This window comes from Symphalangus syndactylus, chromosome 20 (assembly GCF_028878055.3).
Source record: "Symphalangus syndactylus isolate Jambi chromosome 20, NHGRI_mSymSyn1-v2.1_pri, whole genome shotgun sequence".
In the NCBI taxonomy this organism is placed as follows: Eukaryota; Metazoa; Chordata; class Mammalia; order Primates; family Hylobatidae; genus Symphalangus; species Symphalangus syndactylus.
In genome coordinates this window covers 41,306,901-41,327,972 of record NC_072442.2, presented here as the reverse complement: position 1 = coordinate 41,327,972, position 21,072 = coordinate 41,306,901, and the positions used below count along the sequence as shown (strand labels likewise).

At 38.1% G+C, this 21,072-nt stretch overlaps 1 protein-coding gene and 1 pseudogene across 1 annotated transcript; one reads left to right on the top strand and one right to left on the bottom strand.

The window, feature by feature from the left end:
- Nucleotides 1-404: 404 nt before the first annotated feature.
- LOC129469645 (uncharacterized protein KRT10-AS1-like) lies at nucleotides 405-16,599 on the bottom strand (annotated as a pseudogene).
- LOC129469644 (keratin, type I cytoskeletal 10-like) lies at nucleotides 13,223-17,531 on the top strand (the record flags this gene model as incomplete). Its single annotated transcript, XM_063628403.1, has 8 exons — nucleotides 13,223-13,747; nucleotides 14,596-14,678; nucleotides 15,036-15,192; nucleotides 15,280-15,441; nucleotides 15,532-15,651; nucleotides 15,968-16,185; nucleotides 16,564-16,860; nucleotides 17,165-17,531. Coding segments are annotated over 8 exons (1,569 nt in total), but the record flags the coding sequence as incomplete, so codon positions are not given.
- Between the last annotated feature and the right edge of the window lie 3,541 nt (nucleotides 17,532-21,072).

The following is a 21,072-nucleotide window of genomic DNA, read 5'->3' as shown; positions in this document are numbered from 1 at the left end:
GAAAATCAAATAAATTACTTATATTAAAATATTTTGTAAAAATTAAAAATATTATTCCTTTATATTGATCCTAAATATTTTTATAATAGGGTTGCCAGATAAAATACAGAACTCTCAGTTTAAATTATAATTTCAGGTAAACAATGAATAATATAACAGATATGTCCCAAATATTGCATGGAACATAGTTATACCAAAAAAAATTCAATGTTTATTTGAAATTCAAATTTAATTGGCATTCTGTATTTTATTTGCTAAATCTAATAACACTATTTTGTTGTCTCTAGAAGTTTTTTGAAACCTTAAAAAAGATTTCTAAATTCTATATTTTCAGTGTTAAATTTTTAATTTCTTTAAATAATCATATTCCAGATGCAAAATCAAGTAACCTGTGGCATCTTATTTTATGTTGGATCAGGAGATGAAGGCTGACAATGATAAGCTACCTTATGTTGAGGTAAACGTAGAAAACAAACGGGCCCAGGTGTGGACCTGACTGTCCTGCTGAACCAGACTAGAGAGTAATATGAGGCTTTGCCACTAAATGTAGAAAACAAACGGGCCCAGGTGTGGACCTGACTGTCCTGCTGAACCAGACTAGAGAGTAATATGAGGCTTTGCCACAACAAAGCCACAGAAAGGCTAAGGCCTGGTTTAATGTAAGGTAAGTCTAACACCGACAAAACAAAACAAAACAAAACAAAAAAATATCCAATATTAAGCAGAAGTCATGAAAACTAGTAGTAGTATTTATATTTTTATTCCACTCTAACACCTCGGCGTAAAGAACTGATGGACAGGCATTGGCTTCTGCTGACAATTGGCAACCGGCATGAGATTGCTGAGCTGAGGTGGACTCTCCAGACACTGGAACTGGAACTCCAGGCCCAATGACCTCTGGTAAGAATGCTGCAACGTGAGACCCTTGAGAGAGACTGACTTGTTGAAGCTGAAGAGAAAACCGAGAGCCTCCGGTCCAGCTGTTGAAGAGCAACCACCAGCCAACACCAAGGAGACACGGAAGAAGAAGTCATTCTCTCAACCGACATCCGGAAGCACAAAGAAGAGTCCCAAGATAGCGAAGAAAGGGAAACAACTCAAGGGAGAGCCAGGAAGAAAAAGGCTCCACAAAAATCCACGGCTTTAAGAAGACTTGAGGAAGGGAGCTGCCAACACCCTCCGGCCACAGTGACCAACGGAATGAGTGACTCTAACAGAATGAGCTGCAGTCAGAGCAACAGAGGGGACACAACTGGAGCAACAGAGTGAGGGGTCACAGCCGGAGCAACAGAGTGGGAGGATGCCAACCATTCCAACTCTCTCCCTGAGCAGCGAGTAATTTCAGGGCAAGCCCAGAGACCTAGGATCCATCTGAGAAGTCTTCAGAGGTCTGAACCAGAGAACTCAACAACAGGATACGCCCCATGGTGATAACAATAAAATGAATCTGTTGTAAAAGGAAAAAACAAAAAAAATTACAACGTGTTGCTTTGAAATCCAATGGTATATTCACACGTGACATGTCTGGTCACAGATGTCTCAAAACATTTTGTGTCTCCACAGTATAATGTTTGCCCTGTAAAATTTAAAAGCAATTCTTTAATTTTAAACTATAGAGGAACAGTAAATTAGGATAAGAGAGAAAGACACAATACCAGGAGTAAATATACTTACATGGTTTCTTTACAATTACAAATTAAGTTCTATGTGGTACTAGTTTACGCCATTCTGCACTATTCTTCTACGTTGTAATTTTTGATGAATCATCTTTTTACTTTTATTTTCCATTGCTTTCCTCTTTTAAATTTTTTTAAAATTTTATGGATACATAGTAGTTATGCATATATATGGGGTACATGTGATATTTTGATACAAGCATACAATGTGTAATGATCAAATCAGGATAATGGGGATATTCATCACCTCACTTATTTCTTTGTATTAGGGACATTCTAATTTCACTCTAGTTATTTAAAATATACAGTGAATTTGTCAACGATAGTCACTCTATTGTGCTACTGAACACTAGATCTTATTCCCTCTAATTGTAATTTTGTACCCATCAACCAACCCCTCTTTATCCCCTACTTTCTCTCCCCCGCCTCCCTACTATCCTCCTAGCCTCTCTGGTAACCATTATACACTCTTTATCTCGATGAGATCAACTTTTTTAGCTCCCACATGAGTGAGAACATGTGATACTTGTCTTCTTTTTAATCTAGTTTGACAGAAACTGAAAGTAACTACTGTTACAATATGTTACCCCAATATAGCTTGTGGGGTCTTCATCCTTGGAGAGTTTTGAGATGGAAGGAAGGAAGCAGGGGAGGGAGGGAAGCAGGAAATTCTAACTAGACCAAATTTAGCATTTATGTTCCAGATGCCAAGAAAATAAAATAATGCAACATCTTATAGCTCTGCAAATATGCACTCATTTATATCTAAGCATTAGACTAGAAAATTCTAACTAGCTCTACATTTCAACCAAAATTATCAATATGGAAAATATTTGGAGAGACACCAAAAAGTTTAATAGCTTTTGAATGTATATAAGTTGGAAACTTTCAAAGCAGCAGAACCCCTCCATGTCATAGTTTACTACTAAATTAATTCAGATACACACCTTGTGTTCAGGGTTGTATTCCTCAAGACTTAAAAACCTGATGAAAAGTGGTTAATCTCCATAATGGGTGTTAGCTCCATCTGAAAAAGCCGGCATTATAAAAGGATTAATGCTTCAATTATGCATGGTGGCTAATTGCTGTGATTTGTTATTTTAATGACTGGTCTGCCAAAGAGTTAGGAACCTCCATAAACCCATGCCAGAGGGACCCTCAAGAAGTTAGTGCAGAGTCTCGCCTGGGAACAGACAAGGCCTACAAGTCTGATCTCTTCCAGGGCAGGACATCTTACCTTATTAGTTCTTTTTCTTTTCAAATTAGTCTGTTTTTTTTTCATACAAAAGTATGATAAGGAAGGTTTGTCTAGTCTGAAAAAGAAACTAAAATCCCTTATGTTCGTGTTAATTTTCCAAGTCACATGACTGAAAAATACAATTTTAGCTCATTTCAAAAGAGTTTTAGGAGTTACTCGATGTTTAAGCCAGCAACAATGTGTTTAAAAAAAGAAAAAACAGTTAATCATTGTGTTTTTAAAAAGCTCTGAAGATAGGTCTGTGTTCAAATCCCACCAAAGTCCCTCTATTGAATAGTTTTGGGAATGCTAAATTTTAACTAATTTCTCTTCTTTTTTGAGGGGGTTTTTGGGAAACAGGGTCTTGCTCTGTCACCCAGGCTGGAGTGCAGTGGTGCAATCACAGCTCACTGCAGCCTCGACCTTTTGGGCTCAGGTGATCCTCTCACCTCACCCTCTTGAGTAGCTGGGCCCACAGACACGTGCCATCACACCAGGCTGTGTGTGTGTGTGTGTGTGTGTGTGTGTGTGTGTGTGTGTGTGTGTGTTTGGAGAGACGGGGTTTCGCCATGTTGCCCAGGCTGGTCTCGAACTCCTGGGCTCATGCCATCCTCCTGCCTTGGCCTCCCAAAGTGATGGAACTACAGGAGTGAGCCACTGCGCCTGGCCAACTAATTTTAGTTAAAATAAAATTTCTGGCCAAGGGTGGTGGCTCATGTCTGTAATCCCAGCACTTTGGAAGGCTGAGGCGGGTGGATCACCTCAGGTCAGGAGTTCGAGACCAGCCTGACCAACACGAAGAAACCTCGTCTCTACTAAAAATACAAAATTAGCCAGGCATGGTGGCTCATGCCTGTAATCCCAGCTACTTGGGAGGCTGAGGCAGGAGAATCGCTTGAACCTGGGAGGCTGAGGCTGTGGTGAGCCAAGATTGAGTTTCTGCACTCCAGCCTGGGCAACAAGAACAAAATTCCATCTCAAAATAAATAAAATAAAATAAAATTTCCCTCATAAAGTTGCCAACAGGATTTGATGAGACAAAAATGCAAGTAAAATTTAGAACAGGTCTTGGAACATAAAAAACTCTCAACAAGCTCTATAAACTCTATCTTAGGACTGACTTTGCAAATGTTATTTGCATATTTGTTTAATGGGTTTAATACAAGAAATCAAAAGTTCTTTGGACATTGTCAATCGTCAGCCTTGTGAAAGAAGCCACAGAATGGTTACGGTACATTTTCTCTGTTACTATTGTGTGTTACATTTAAATAATTATTTAAATCTATTCCTCTACCATTCTTACAACCCCCTTACCAAAAAAAAAGTGATTCAAAAACAGAGGTCCATTTATTATGAAATTGACCAGTTGTCTGAGTCCATAAGGTCAAGTATTTTTTAAAAACCTTTAAAATGAGGAAATTAATTTGATTCCTTAAGACTTTTTCCTTTAAATTTAAGCACGTTACATATACTGACCTAAAATCACTAGAGTGGGGGATTACTGCTTTCACTGTAAATGTTAACCTCTGTATGTATCATTTCTAATCCAAAACTTTCTCTACTCCATTTCGATCTGTCCAGACTCTCTAAGTAAAAATTACTAAGTTATACCCAATTATAATGCTATTTTTCTCTCATATCCAGCCATCCTTGAAATGACCAATTGGACAAGCAACCACAACTGGAACTAAACGAATTTTCTTAGATTTATGAGGGGGAGAAAACAGCCACTGAATTTCGGACAATGTTCAGTTTCAATATCTTAAAATTGGGGTCTGTAGAGAATTGTTTGGTACTTTCAGCTTCACTATTTTTTATGAAAACTAAAAGGGATATTATGTTTCTATTTTATGTTATATGTTAATTAATTATCCTACTAATGCAGCTAACTCATAGCAATTGTCTTTTACAGAATGAAATTAATTTACCTGAAAAGAAATCCATGACATACTAATAAAATTTAAAAGCTAAGTTATATTATATTTAATCCTTCAATTACAACATACTCATAGGCTAGCTAGCCAGAAACCCAACTAGAATTGTCAATTCTCCTAATAGAAAAAAAATTCAAAATTTTTAACTTTTTATGGGTCCATGGTAACTGTATTATTCAGAGGGAACAAGAGATATTTCAATACAGGCAACAATGCATAATAATCACACCCAGGTAAACGTGTACCCATCACCTCAAGCATTTATCATTTCTTTGTGTTACAAATATCCCAATAATATTCTTTTAATTTAAAATGTACAATAAATTATTGTGACTATAATCACCCGGTTGTGCTATCAAATACTAGATTAGATTTGTTCTATCTAATTATATTTTTGTACCCATTAACTATCCCCACTTCCCAGCCCCCTCACCCCACACTACCCTTCCCAGCCTCTGGTAACCATTATTCTACTCTCTATCTCTATGAGTTCAATTGTTCTCATTTTTAGCTCCCACAAACGAGTGAGAACATGAGAAGTTCATCTTTCTATGCCTGGTTTCTCTCACTTAACATAATGTCCTCCAGGTCCAGTCAAGTTGTTGCAATAACAGGATCTCATTCTTTTTTATGGCTGAATAGTACCCCATTGAGCATATGTACCACATTTTCTTTAACAACCTGTCTGTTGATGGACACTTAGGCTGTTTCCACATCTTGGCTATTGTGAATAGTATTGCAAAAAAAAAAAAAAAAAAAAAAAAGAGGGTGCAGATACCTCACTGATATACTGATTTCCATGATTTTGGGTATATATGTAGCAGCGGGACTGCTGGATCATACAGTAGTTCTATTATTAGCTTTTTGAGGAACCTCCATACTGTTCTCCAGAGTGGCTGTACTAATTTACATTCCCAAGAACAGTGTACGAGGGGGTTCCCTTTTCTCCACATCCTCACTAGCATTCATTATTGCCTCTCCTTTGGATAAAAGCCATTTTAAGTGGGGTGAGATGTACAACAAATTATTGTGACTGTAATAATTTACACTATTCATTCAACGGCAATGAGAATTACATTCTCATTGCACAGTTTTGAGTCATTTCTCTGATGATCAATGATGTTGAGCCCCTTTTTATATACCTGTTTGCCATTATATGTTTTCTTATTTTTTTTTTTTTTTTTTGAGGTTACTCTGTTGCCCAGGCTGGAGTGCAGTGGCATGAACAGGGCTCACCTCAGCCTCCCAAGTAGCTGAGACTACAGACACATACCATCACACCCAGCTAATTTATTTTCATTTTTTGTAGAGATGGGGTCTCCCTACATTACCCAGGCTGGTCTTGAATTCCTAGGCTCAAGTAGTCCTCCCATCCCAGTCTCCCTAAGTGCTGGGATTAGAGGTGTGTGCCACCATGCCTAGCCTGTATGTCTTCTTCTGAGATTTGTATGTCTATTCAGATCTTTTGCCCATTTTTTAATCAGATTATTAGGTTTTCTTTCCTATTGAGTTGTTTGAGCTCCTTATATATTCTGGTTATTAATCCTCTGTCAGATTGATAGTTTGCAAATATTTTCTCTCATTCTGTGAGCTGTCTCTTTACTTTGTTGATTGTTTCCTTTGCTGTGCAGAAGCTTTTTAATTTGATGTGATGTATGAAAAAAATTCAAATTTTAGAATAAAACTACAGATATATTTTAGCAGGTTACTAGTATCAAGATAATCTCAACAGATCCAAGACAAAAAAAAAAGTGACCTTTAATGAAGAGGAAAGAGTGAGGGCTAAAATGTTTTCTTAATACATATAGTGTATTTCCATTCGAAGGAATATATCTTTATATACTTTAAGGTATTTTAAAATTCCTATGCAGAATCTTGGTTTTCTTATCATTCTTACACATTCTTACATCAAAAAGTATCATAATTTCCTTTAAAGCAAAATTAAATTAGTTGTCTTCAACCAGCCTTTATTTAAATTTTTAACTTGCACTATTGCCAAAACATACAGGCCAAGAGTTTAGAGAAAAAAAATAAAGGCAAAGAAAGTGGGGAAAGGCACTGAGGCAATACGGAAACATTCAGAGAACAATGAGTACGGGGTGCAGCAAGAGCAGAGGCACCCTCCGTTCTCTAAAGGAACTTAAATGTCGTATCGCATTGGGAACACTAATAAAGAGGCCAGAATATTATAACAAATTATAAAACACAAAGTTGTGCAACATAGGAAATGAGAAGAAAGAGACAGCCGTGAACTAGAGACTAATGGTGACAAGTCTCGTGAAGGAGATGGCATTTAAGTCAGAGTCTGGAGTTGAGGTAGAATAACTTGAATAAACAGCAAAGCAGAAGATGGGCATTCTAAGGCAAGAGCAGCAAACACAGGCCTTAAAATGGAACAAAGCATAGCATCTTAGCCAAGAGTAAGAAAGGCCTGCTTAAAGGATTAAGTAATTAAAGGATTCTTAAAGGAGATGCTAACACACATTTTTTCACTGAATCATGGATTATTATCCATATTTTAATATTTAATATTACTATCCATATTTTATAGGGTAGTAAACTGAGACACAGAAAGCTGAGTATCTTGCCCAGGGCCACATAATTACTTTATGAAGAGAATGTAGCACTCCTTCCACTCCCCACCCTGACTCACTGCAGGGAGCATGAGGTTGGACAGACAGAGTCAGGCAAGGGTATGAAGAAGACTTAATCCGTCCACAAGAGGTCTGAGTATGTTGATGAAGTGATGACAGTACTGCTTCAAGAACACCAATCTTGCCGCAGTGAACAGATCTTAATTGACAGTGCTGAGTCAAGAAAACCACTTCAGAAGCTGGTGAAGTAATCTTTGAGAAGTGGTGAAAGCCCAGATTAGGGCAGTTACAGTGGGGCTACACAGAAAGAAATGAATACATTAGCTATGACAAAGAGAAGGTGACAAAATTAGTGCCCTGGTGGATGTAGGAGATAAAGAAATGAAGTTTAAAGTGAAAGGAAGTGTCACTCAAAGAAAAACAGATGACAGTTTATCACAACAGTTATCAAGCTGAACACCTTTTCCCCACCCTACTTTCCTCTCCAGCCATTTTCTCCTCCCTCACGAGCCATTTTCTAACTTCTCACCCTATCCTTTCATTCATTCCTATTTTGAAGGCATCCTGTGGGTTGGACAGTGGGTTAGCCTATGAGAAACAGAGATCACAAAACAGTAATAGCAGCAAAAATATATTCATTAAGTGCTTATTCTATGCATGCAAATCATTGTTCTAAACGCTTTATATTTATTAACTCATTTGACTCCTGCTACAACTCCATAGAGTAACAAAAATTACAATCCCTACTTTAGAGAGGAGGACATTGAGATGAAACCTCACAGTAAATGGTGGAGCCTGGATTCTAACCCCAGCAGTCTGACCCCAGAGCCCACCCACTTACCCTGCTACACTACCCTCAAAAGCCTTCAAGCAGTTTCCATATTTTTGTGGCTTCCATCACAGTACAGTCCCAGAAGTTTCAGAAAAATTGATATAGGAGTGTTTGTAGATTTAAGATCCCCGAATTTTAGAAGTTTACCAATGAGAAGACATGAACTTTATCCATTGATATCTTAATTGTCCGACAATCAGCTATCTGAGAAGAAGGTACCAAATCTATCAAATAGTGATACAATTTTCCACTTTGTTTCGACTCTGTGGGTAGTAATCACAAAAGTATATTAAGCAATTTGCACAGCCACAGAACAGTAAAAAGAAAATGCCTGACTCTTAAACTTTGTGATAAACAACAGAAAATTCTCAATATTTACATCAACCTTGCCATCTTGAGATATAACCTGCATTACCAGATTTGTCCTTCTGCAACTACCTAAACTATGTATTATATCTCAATTATATGTATTATATCTCAATCAGAAAAGGAAACTTGAAAATAGAATTTTCAGCTAGAAACTTCAAAAGAGGATTTTACTTGAAGCAAAATAAGGAAGAAATAAAAAGGATCCAAATCCTAACAGTGAGACAAGTCAAACTGATTAACAAACTTGAATCCACAACATGCTTCTAGAGCTCCGGCCAAATTAACCCCATGCAAATAGCACTTATACCCGTCTTAACAACGACTCAAAGTTCAGAAGCAATTAAAGAAGAAATGGATAAACTGGACAACATGAAAATAAAATACCATAAGCAAAGTCATCAATTCCAATATTGGGTATGCATCATGAATTGCCCCACCACTACTCAATTAAAACTGTCCTCTGGAAGGATGCCAATGGTTCCAAAATGCTTTCCTCAATCCACCTTTTCATTGTCCTCTCGGGTGATCACTTCACCCGTGTTCTCTTCTCCTTTGGCTCCACTGACCCTCTTTCCCCCTTTCCCTGGTCCTAGATGTCCTTCTTTTCAGGATTATTCTCTAGCTCTAATTCTTCTTCCCAGCCCCTAAAGTGACTCCAAAAGTTCAGAATTAGACCTTCTGTACATTTCTCTCTAAATTCCTTCCCTTAGGGATCCTAACTACCCCCAAAGTCTGCTATTCTGAACTCTGTCCTTAACTGCAGTCCCGCAATTGCTTAAAGACATGTTTACACAAATATCCTGATATTACCTCAAATTCACGTCTTAAACCAAAACTCATCTCCAATCCCAAACTTTACTTCACTATTCTTTCCTTGTGCACTCACACCACACATACACACACACACATGCACACACATTCACTAGACTGTTAGACAACCTCTCTGTAATTCCTCGGAACCCTGAACATTGTTCAAATGTAGCCCAGATTACCCTATATTATAATATCTGATACGTGGGTATGTTTGTTTGCCTCTCCAAGTAGATTGTAAACTCTTGAAGGGTAAGAGCTGTATCTTGGTCACCTATGCATTCCCCAAGCCATATTGCAGGTGCTCGATAAAACCTGCTGAATGAAATGAATAAATTAATATATAGGGATGATCTACTCCAGCCAAACTGGTCACTCAGTGTCTCCACTTGCTTGGCATTTTCACAGTACCGACTTCCCAGAAGTCTTCTCTCTGCTGTTGCACACATGAAAAGTCCTACTCTTCCTTACAAGACTCAGCTTAAATTTCAACTGCACCATGAAACTTTCTCAGGTGGCCCCATTCCAACATCACCCCTTGCTCATTAGTCTTAAGAGTGCCAGTCTGGTGTCATGAAAACTAGCACCTTTGTAACTGTATCTCTTGACTCAAAACCAGGCTGTGTGTCATCACACAGACACTGCTGATATATAAATAAACAAATACATAGATAATCTGGCAAATTTCTAAAACTTTTTAAGGTTTAGGTTTTTTAGCTATTAAACGAGGTAATAATACCTATCTTAGAGAATCTAGGGCAGGATTAAAGAAAAGTAAACCACCTAGATCATAGCAGATGTTCAGGAAATGTTAACTCCTTCCCCCTACACATCCAAGCCCCACCATCATTTTCCATTTATATAGCATACAGTGCTTAAGCTGATGGTATATGTCATGTCTCCTCAATTAGACTGTAACTACTGGCAAGATCCATAAGGATGGTAGCTGCATCTCATTCATTTTTCTATCTTTTAAATACCTACCAATGCACTTTACATAGAGACACAATAAAAATTGAGCACAATGAAAATACAGTTACAGTGGATTATAGCAATCAAGTGTAAAAGGTGCCAAGACTAGAATCATAAATGTTCATCCAATTTAGCTGTAGAATTATTATGTGGCACCTCTTAATTTTACTCATGCCAAAGGCTGATTTCAACAAATGACAGTGTGAATAAAGACAAATCAATTTCTACAGTATACAAGTTAATAAGTAATCTTTGGTAATAACAGTAAAGGTAGCTTAAATTAAATGTTATAGTATTAGAAGGCCCTCCATACCTGTATTTGTTCTCATGTACTTTCATGCAAAGATTCCCTTTCATATATTCTTTGGTTTAATATGATTGTAACAGAGATCTCTTCATATCACTTGTTAATTAACTGAAAGGAGATTGGGATTTCTATATTTTCCACTGGGGGGAAAATTATAGGCTAATACTAAAACAAAATTGGTAATACTAAGATCCAAAACTTGTGCTCATTACAGGTAAAATCAATCAAAATATCTCTTTAATTAAAATGTTTCTTTCCAAAAAGGTTTCATTAATATCAAGGTTTCAACATGTTCTCTGAAGTTATTGGAGTTTTTTCTTTTCCTATCCTGATTTATCATAGCCTTCTTTAAATGTAGGTTATCTTCATCAAGAATCAATTCCCATGATTGGGTTTCAGTTTTTCTTTTAACTACTGCCCCATTTGCATGTGCTAACAAGTTGGAAGAGTTGCGATTTGCTGGGTAGTAACTTCCACTTTAACAATCAACATTTGATTAATGCTCCCAACCACATTCCCCTTCCCTACAGAAACTATTTCTGTAGTTTTCATAAACCAAAATGTGCAGCCATAAACTTAATTTGAAAAAACAATTACTAAAGGTAGAGTGTGTGCCAATCATTACCCTTTCAATATTTTCATGATTCTAAGTTCTTTTTGTTTTGCTCTTTTTCCCCATTTGGAGAAGTTTATGGTGAGAATTAGAGTCATTCATTTCCATTAGACCAAATCTACTGGAGCAGATAATATATACACACATTGGTAAAGTAGAAAAGAACCAAGGAGTTTAAAGACCAAGCTTCTAATTGCAGTTCAACCACTTGTTACATATCTTCAGGAAAAAATCACAACCTCTCGACTTCAACTTCCTCTTCTATAAATTAGAAATAACAGTAACCACGCCCGTAACCCCAGCACTTTGGGAGGCCAAGGCGGGCAGATCAAGAGGTCAGGAGATCATGACCATCCTGGCTAACATGATGAAACCCTGTCTCTACTAAAAATACAAAAAATTAGCCGGGCATGGTAGCACACACCTGTAGTCCCAGCTACTCGGGAGGCTGAGGCAGGAGAATGGTGTGAACCCAGGAAGTGGAGCTTGCAGTGAGCCAAGATGGCGCCACTGCACCCCAGCCTGGGCGACAGAGCAAGACTCCGTCTCAAAAAAACAAAGAAAGAAAGGAAGAAAAGAAATAGTAATAACCACCATTCCTATCTCAACAGCTTGTTCTAGAAATTTTTAAATCACAGCATCACAAACAGCACTACATAATTGTAAAACATGTATGAATATATAATCCAAACAACAGCAATGTCATAGCCTATGGGTAGATATAATCTTATACAGTGTACCAAAATCCCAATTTACTTCACTAGACAAACTGTTATACCAAATTCTGTACACAGTATATCCAAGAAAATGCATTGTTTTTATTGAGAAACTGAACCCAGCTTGGGAACACATGTGCACAATCTAGTTCATAATATTTGGTGCAAGTATCATTCTCTAATACAGATTTACATTTTTGCAAGCAAACTTTTACTTGCAATCATAACATATCCAAATTTTCCCTTTTTACTCAATCAGAACTTAGTGTAAAGTACTATGAGTTAGTTCTTCGGATTTCATGCTAAGAAAATAATGCAAATTTTCTGCATTATTATGGTCTTCACAGAAACCTTAACTATGATGAATTTAAAAGTGCAAAATAATCCAGGATAACTTAATGATTTCAGATTTTTTAATGTTAAAAATAATGCCATCATTAATTAGAAAATTCTAAAATCATTACTTCCACTTTCTTAGGCAAAATATCAATATACTCTCATTTGCCAAATAAATTAAAAGATCTCCTACAAACACAATCTCCTAAATTGTGGTTTAATGGCTTTAATGTTTTATGTGTGGCAACTATTGATGCTAGTTAAATTTTTAGAAACTTTTTCGATTCCCTCCAGTTGTCTACAAGAACCTTATTATAGCATGATCCCACCAGACTTTATGCTATTTGTTGTTCCAATTAAAACTGTTTAAAACATGAATTTGAAAAATCTTATTTTAACTATAATTTTGTAGCTGAAACTTTTTTTTCTAAACTTTGCAAACATTCTATGCAACCTGAATTAGTGCTGAGAAAAATGGATCTTAACGGCTGCTCAATGTTCTACAACAGGTGAAAAGTATAATAAAACATGCTCATCTGAACTCCACCCATTTTCAATTTCAACATAGCAAACCTCCTGTTTATTCTTAGGGCAAATTCAAAATTGTACATATTGGGATTTGTTATTACTGAAGATAATGTATGCAATCACAAGCCAAAGATGCTAAGTTGGCAAAAAGAAAACCATGCAAGTAAGCAAACTGTAACACATGTGGACACATCCTCTCAGTATATAAAGGCTTGTCACCGTCCTTGGTAGCAGGCACTCCCTGGGAGGAGGGGGAGGAGGAGGAAGAGGAGGAGGAGGAGGAAGAGGAGGAAGAGGAGGAGGAGGAGGAGGAGGAGGATCATCCTTAAGAATTTCGAGCAGCAAAGGCTCCCTTGGTGAAGGATTTAGCTCAGGGGGGTTCATTGGTGGCTCCTTTAGCCGTGAGAGCTCTGTTAGGGGCGGATTTGGGGGCTCATCAGGTGGCTATGGAGGATTAGGAGGTTTTGGTGGAGGTAGCTTTGGTGGAAGCTATGGAAGTAGCAGCTTTGCTGGGGGTTATGGAGGCAGCTTTGGAGGGGGCAGTTTCGGAGGTGGCAGCTTCGGTGGGGGCGGCTTTGGTGGAGGCTTTGGTGGTGGATTTGGAGGAGATGGTGGCCTTCTCTCTGGAAATGAAAAAGTAACCATACAGAATCTGAATGACCACCTGGCTTCCTACTTGGACAAAGTTCGAGCTCTGGAAGAATTAAACTATGAGCTGGAAGGAAAAATCAAAGAGTGGTATGAAAAGCATGGCAACTCACACCAGGGGCAGCCTCGTGACTACAGCAAATACTACAAAACCATCGATGACCTTAAAAATCAGGTAAGAGGTATTTTTAAATCCAGCTTTAAGTATCTTGTCCATGTAATCCAGACAGATGAATCTTAAATTAAGCACAACGTGGCTGTTCACTATGTTTACCTATGTTACTTTCTTGCTTCAAAAATAACCCAGTCTCATCAAAGATAAACATCTGTGAAAGTATGGTCATGGCAATTTTCATCCACTATGTGTGTTGCTTGTCTTAAGAGAACGGCAGATTACTAAGAGCTTTTGAGTTTTTAATGAGCATACAATGAGTCCACAGTTAAAATATGCTAGGTCATTTACAAATGCAGAAACTGAAAAAGAAATCATGAAACGAATCGGAACAAAATGTTATTCAGACTGATTATAAGCCATATTCAGTACCAACATGGCAAGAAAAATGAATTTTCCAGTATGAAAATGGGATACTGCTTGCCTCTAAGGAATTTCTGAATTGTACCTATTGTGTACCAGTTCAGAATATATTTATTTATTAGTATTTATCATAAGTTAAACAAATGCAGGTGTGAGTCAGCCAAAGCATGGCTGAAATACATGGAAATCACATAGTCTAAAAGAGGAGGCCACACTTGTAGGAATACATCTATACATTTCCAGTTAGTTTTCAGAAAGGAATAATTTGTGTACAGAAATACAAGACTGGAGAAATTCCAAGAGAACAAATAATTCAAAGTTAAGTATATGGGTAAGCCTGCAATATTTCCTATTTAAAATAAAAAATTTCCCCAAGATTTTGTAAGAGAATAACATAAAAGTGCAGAGTTCATCTATGCCATCAATGCCACTACAAAAGCCATATCTGCATCTGACCTCTTCTTAAATAACTGTGCCTCTCCCTCCAGATCCTCAACCTAACAACTGATAATGCCAATATCCTGCTTCAGATCGACAATGCCAGGCTGGCAGCTGATGACTTCAGGCTGAAGTAAGTTAAGGGATCATTGTATAATACCATCACAATGAATACATCAGTCATTTTTAACAATGACTTAGGATGCCCACAATGGCATTTACATTTTCCTGAATTCACCCAAAGTTATATAGTATTGGAGTTATCTGAGAAATTTTCCATGTCAGTATTACCTTTTTGGCAATATTAAAAGGAAGAAAATGCATTTTAAAGTAACTGTTAAGCTTTTTTCCATTAAACCACTATTACTCCTGAGTGAACTGTACATGACAAATACTGCCATGACATGAGATTTGCTTTTTAAATAGTCTCTGCCCAGATACATCTCCCGTACATAAGTTACATCCAGTATTGATATCACGCTTGTTCCAGGTATGAGAATGAGGTAGCTCTGCACCAGAGCGTGGAGGCTGACATCAACGGCCTGCGTAGGGTGCTGGATGAGCTCACCCTGACCAAGGCTGACCTGGAGATGCAGATTGAGAGCCTGACTGAAGAGCTGGCCTATCTGAAGAAGAACCACGAGGAGGTGACACAAAAGTTATACTTTTCCCAGCCAAAAGAGAGTTCATTATGGTCCTCGTGTAGCCATTAAATCTTTCTGTTCCTCAAACAGGAAATGAAAGACCTTCGAAATGTGTCCACTGGTGATGTGAATGTGGAAATGAATGCTGCCCCAGGTGTTGATCTGACTCAACTTCTGAATAACATGAGAAGCCAATATGAACAACTTGCTGAACAAAACTGCAAAGATGCTGAAGCCTGGTTCAATGAAAAGGTAAAGTAACCTTCCTTTATAGTGAAACTCATGGAGGTTTTATCATTTCAGAATTTCCTCACCCTTTTCCCTGTTTTTAATACTCTAGAGCAAGGGACTACAGAAATTGATAGTAACATTGAACAGATGTCCAGCCATAAATCTGAGATTACTGAATTGAGACGTACTGTACAAGCTCTGGAGATAGAACTACAGTCCCAACTGGCCCTGGTATGTTAACTCTCATGAAATGACTTCAACTTTATCATACAAAGTTTCATGCTCACCTAAGAATATGCAACGCAACAAAAAAAATGCAGAGTTGGAGGTAAGAAAGAGAAAACAAAGTGAAGCTCTATGTTAATGGAGGAAAAGTACTACTGGCGTTGATCTAAAAGTGCTGAAACTGAAATGGTGCCATTAAACATAAAACAAATTCTGTTCATTTTCTTATTCTTCTATATAATGCCTTACTAAATAATCAAATAAGCGTCACTATACTCAGCTGAACAAGGAAGTCACTAAGCCACAAAAAAATCCGTTTCAGAAGCAATCCCTGGAAGCCTCCTTGGCAGAAACAGAAGGTCGCTACTGTGTGCAGCTCTCACAGATTCAGGCCCAGATCTCCGCTCTGGAAGAACAGTTGCAACAGATTCGAGCTGAAACCGAGTGCCAGAATACTGAATACCAACAACTCCTGGATATTAAGATCCGACTGGAGAATGAAATTCAAACCTACCGCAGCCTGCTAGAAGGAGAGGGAAGGTAAATTTTAAAATGAAAAGTTATCCCAGTTTCTTTTATTCAATATTCCAGATAGCAAGGCTTATCTAAACCCCAAGATGCCAGAGAATGAGAGGAAGGGAAGAGAGGGGGTAGAGTACAGAAAAAGGAGTACCCAACCGCAATCTCACTTTCTCATGAATTCGGCCCAAAAAGATTCTTAAGAGTTCTGTGAACATAACATTGTTTTCAAAGGATGGGTTTTAAAATACAAACCTGGCAGGGTTTTAAAACATATTCCTGGCAGGGTTTTATTTTCTCAACACATGTTTTGCTTATTTTCTAAATTAACGGCAACTGGAAAGCTACCCACCGTTTTCCAACGTTAGAGATAACCGAATGTGACCTCACCCCGTTTAGTTCCGGAGGCGGCGGACGCGGCGGCGGAAGTTTCGGCGGCGGCTACGGCGGCGGAAGCTCCGGCGGTGGCCACGGCAGTAGTTCCGGCGGCGGCCACGGAGGCGGAAGCTCCGGCGGCGGCAGCTCCGGCGGCGGCTACGGGGGCGAAAGCTCCGGCCGCGGCCACGGCGGCAGTTCCGGCGGCGGCTACCGGGGCGGAAGTTCCGGCAGCGGCGGCGGCGGCGGCGGCAGCTCCATCGGAGGCCTCAAGTCCTCCTCTTCCGGGTCCGTGGGCGAGTCTTCATCTAAGGGACCAAGGTCAGCAGAAACTAGCTGGGGTAATCAGAATTAGTTTTAACTTCCTGTGATGGTTTTTTTGCGCTTTAAGCTCTAGAGTTGTTTTAAAAAATTAAAAATCTTAGAGACGGTTCCGTTTGCATTTGTTCACAAACTACTCTTAACACCAACCGTGAAAAATGGCATCATCAAAATGTCATACCTTAAGCATTTTTTTGGACTTAACAATGTAAAGTTGAAATTTCCTTCTTTTTACAATATTTGCTTGTTAATTACTAAGGATCCCTACAGACTGTTTAAAATTTTTTTTCCATCATTCACACAGAGACTAACAAAACCAGAGTAATCAAGACAATTATTGAAGAGGTGGCACCCGACGGTAGAGTCCTTTCATCTATGGTTGAATCAGAAACCAAGAAACACTACTATTAAACTGCATCAAGAGGAAAGAGTCTCCCTTCACACAGACCATTATTTACAGATGCATGGAAAACAAAGTCTCCAAGAAAACACTTCTGTCTTGATGGTCTATGGAAATAGACCTTGAAAATAAGGTGTCTACAAGGTTGTTTTGTGATTTCTGTATTTCTTTTTTTCACTTTACCAGAAAGTGTTCTTTAATGGAAAGAAAAACAACTTTCTGTTCTCATTTACTAATGAATTTCAATAAACTTTCTTACTGATGCAAACTATCCCAATTTGTCAGAATTTATCTTTACTTAAGTACATAATACTCTTTAAAATTAAAGATTAGTAACCCATAGCAGTTGAAGGTTGATGTATCCAGAAATTCGGAAGACAGAAGTATTGTCATGCCTTTTCTAAGTTTTTTTTTTTTTCTTTTTTTTATTTTATTATATTATACTTTAAGTTTTAGGGTACATGTGCACAATGTGCAGGTTTGTTACATATGTATACGTGTGCCATGTTGGTGTGCTGCACCCATTAACTCGTCATTTAGCATTAGGTATATCTCCTAATGCTATCCCTCCCCCCTCCCCCCACCCCACAACAGTCCCTGGAGTGTGATGTTCACCTTCCTGTGTCCATGTGTTCTCATTGTTCAATTCCCACCTATGAGTGAGAACATGCGGTGTTTGGTTTTTTGTCCTTGCGATAGTTTACTGAGAATGATGATTTCCAGTTTCATCCATGTCGCTACAAAGAACATGAACTGAGTTTTTTAATCATGTATGCTCAGACCACTGTCAGTAAATTCACTGAGTAAAAAAGTCTGTAAATCCCCAATATTACTCTTTAAGATACACAATATGTGGAAGGCTCCCAGCTCTCTGGCTTTAAATTATTTCAATCCTGGAAATTCTGGAATATCTCAAATAAAACTCCCAAAATAATAATAATTGGAAATTTTATATTTTCTAATTACCTGACTTCTCACATTTGCCTTTTCTTACTTTCTTCCAGTTATTATATTACTTCTTCCCAATTGTTATATAGCTTGACATATCTTCTGACACCACCCAAGTAAAATCATATCACCCCCAGAATTGTTTGATGTCCATCAGATGAACATGAGAAGCACTGTCAGGAAGTAGTGATGCCACTGTAACCAAAAGGACACCACTAGGTCTCTACCTTCCCCAACTGTGCCCAGTGATCAGGACTAAAGACCTTGTACTGTCATAATCAGCCCAATCATATCCCTCAGCCAATAAGAACCCAACCAACATTAGTTAGTACTCTACTGGGGATCCTATGAAGGGAATGAGCTGGCATGTCCCTTAGACTACCTTGTGTCCTCTGATGAGTTCTTGGATTACTCATGTCCACCAAGTAGCAGCTTTCCTCAGTATCCTTGATTTGAGCTCCAGATCTGAGCCCTGATCCCCATGCCATTTGTTGGCACTCCACTGTGTAGACACTACTCTCTGTACCCCAAATTGATGACAGGAGCCTTGTTTCAATGGGATGGATTTCCCTATAGTCAAGGCTTCATAACCTACTTAGCACCAAATATTAGCACAGCCCAGAGGCTCTCCATTTTCGTTCACGTGCCTCTAAATGCCAAAACGTCTAAATGCTCACATAACTCTTTGTACCAGCCAACCTTCTTGGGAGCCAGTCTTCTCAGGTCCACTATTGAAGTCCCAACACGCCTCACTGCATAGAGCCCTGAAACACTGTGAAGTCCTTATGTTGCTGTGTAAGGACTCCGAACTCCTACTGTGTAAATAGTGCTATACTGCTTGCTGTTCAGAAACACCATCTTTTAAAATATGTATTATAAGGTTAACCAAATCCCTGGGACCTATTGTGTTTATATTCTGAGGTTACCATTCTCCTTATTCTGAAGAAACAGATTTTTTATATTCAATACCACTGATATGAGGCAAATACACTTGTTACTATGAGTTAGCAGTACTTGCTATTAAGTTTCTCTTCTGCCCATTCTGCCCTCCTCCCCCAAGCCACAATCTTAGCAGTCAAAGTCCTCTATGTGGTTGGATGGTGACCCAAACTTTCATTCCCGAAAAGTCTGCATACATCGTGGTCCTGTCTTCTCACCATTTCAATCTTGCAATACCTCCTTAAACAATTATTGATATTCTCTCTGATAAAGTAAATACTTTATCTCAGATAAACAGCTGCTTTCTTGACTGGACTTAGATAACTATGGTTTGTTTGTTTGTTTGTTTGTTTTTTAATGAGACAAAGTCTCACTGTGTTGCCCATGCTGGTCTTGAACTGGGCTCAAGCAATCCTTCTACCTCAGTCTCTGAGCAGCTGGGATTATAGGCACATGCCACAGTGCCCAACACTATGGTTTAATAAAGATAATCTGTCTAAACAAGCAACATGACTTTAATAACGACATTGGTATTTATAGTAAAATAATTACAGAATTATTTTTAAAAATTATTAAATAGCACAGGGCACTATTTTTACCAAATAAATTTGCATGTACCTATTAATCAAAAAATTCTGTTTGCATTCTTACAGATTCTAAAGTCATTACAGAATCCTGCTACTTAAGCAGGGTAGTGCCTAATTAGATTGGCAGAGCCAATTTAGCACCCATGTCGAAAAATATTACACAATAAAAACTTGTTTCTCCAAAGATGTTCTCTCATGATGCTAAAGGCCTAAAAGCTTTGCACCCTAATCTTGGTGCCCATGATGGCTTGATATTTTGCTTGGGAGTGAAGAAATAGCTTTGTTAGGGTCGTCTTTATCAGGGAAGTAACTCGATTAAGGTTAAATAGGATGCATCTAATATTTCTCATCTATACTGCATTTTGAGAATGGGATTAGGGAAAGAGCTTATTCATGGTTATGAGCATGCATCTGAAACACAGTGATCCCTGGACTTCCTATCCTGGCACCTGCATTTACAAATTATGTACCTTTGGACAAGTTACTTCAACCCTTCTGAGTCTGTTTACTTACCTATACAATAAGGATAGCTACCTTATATGAGGTAGTTGTGGTTAAACTAAGCTTGACAATGAAAATAATGATAATAATAGCCTTTAAATCACACCAGGCATTGTTCTGAGTAAATTAATGATGGATGGATAGATAGGTAGGTAGGTGGGTAAGTGGGTGGATGGATGGGTAGAGAGAGAGAGAGAGAGAGAGATAGACAGATAGATAAAGATATGTAGGTAGACTCAGTACATGTAACATGTATATGAACTCATTTAAGCTTAGCTACTACCCTACAGTTTATTTTCAACACAGAACCATAGTTATCCTTTTAAAATGTAAGTCTAATTATATTAGATCAAATTGTAAGTCTAATTATATTTGATCAAAGTTCTTTGATGTCTCTCCATTTCTCTTTTGATGTTACCTTGGTTAATATTCTTTAACAAGATGGTCTTCCTTACCTCCTTCAAGCCTTTGCACAGTTGTCACTTTCTCTTTCAGACCTACCCTGATTTTCTGCTTAAAATTTTACCCGCCAATCTTCTAACTCCCCTACCTGCTCCATTTTTTTATTATTATTATTATACTTTAAGTTCTAGGGTACGTGTGCGGAATGTGCAGGTTTGTTACGTAGTTATACGTGTGCCATGTTGCTTGGCTGCACCCATTAACTCATCATAATAGCTAAGGGTACTAAAAAGGCAAACACACACACACACATACACGAAATCTATATGCTGTCTACAAGAGACTCACTTCAGCTTTAAAGACACACATAGACTAAAAGTGAAGGGATGGAAAAAGATATTCCATGCAAATAGAAACAAAAAAGAGCAAAGGTAG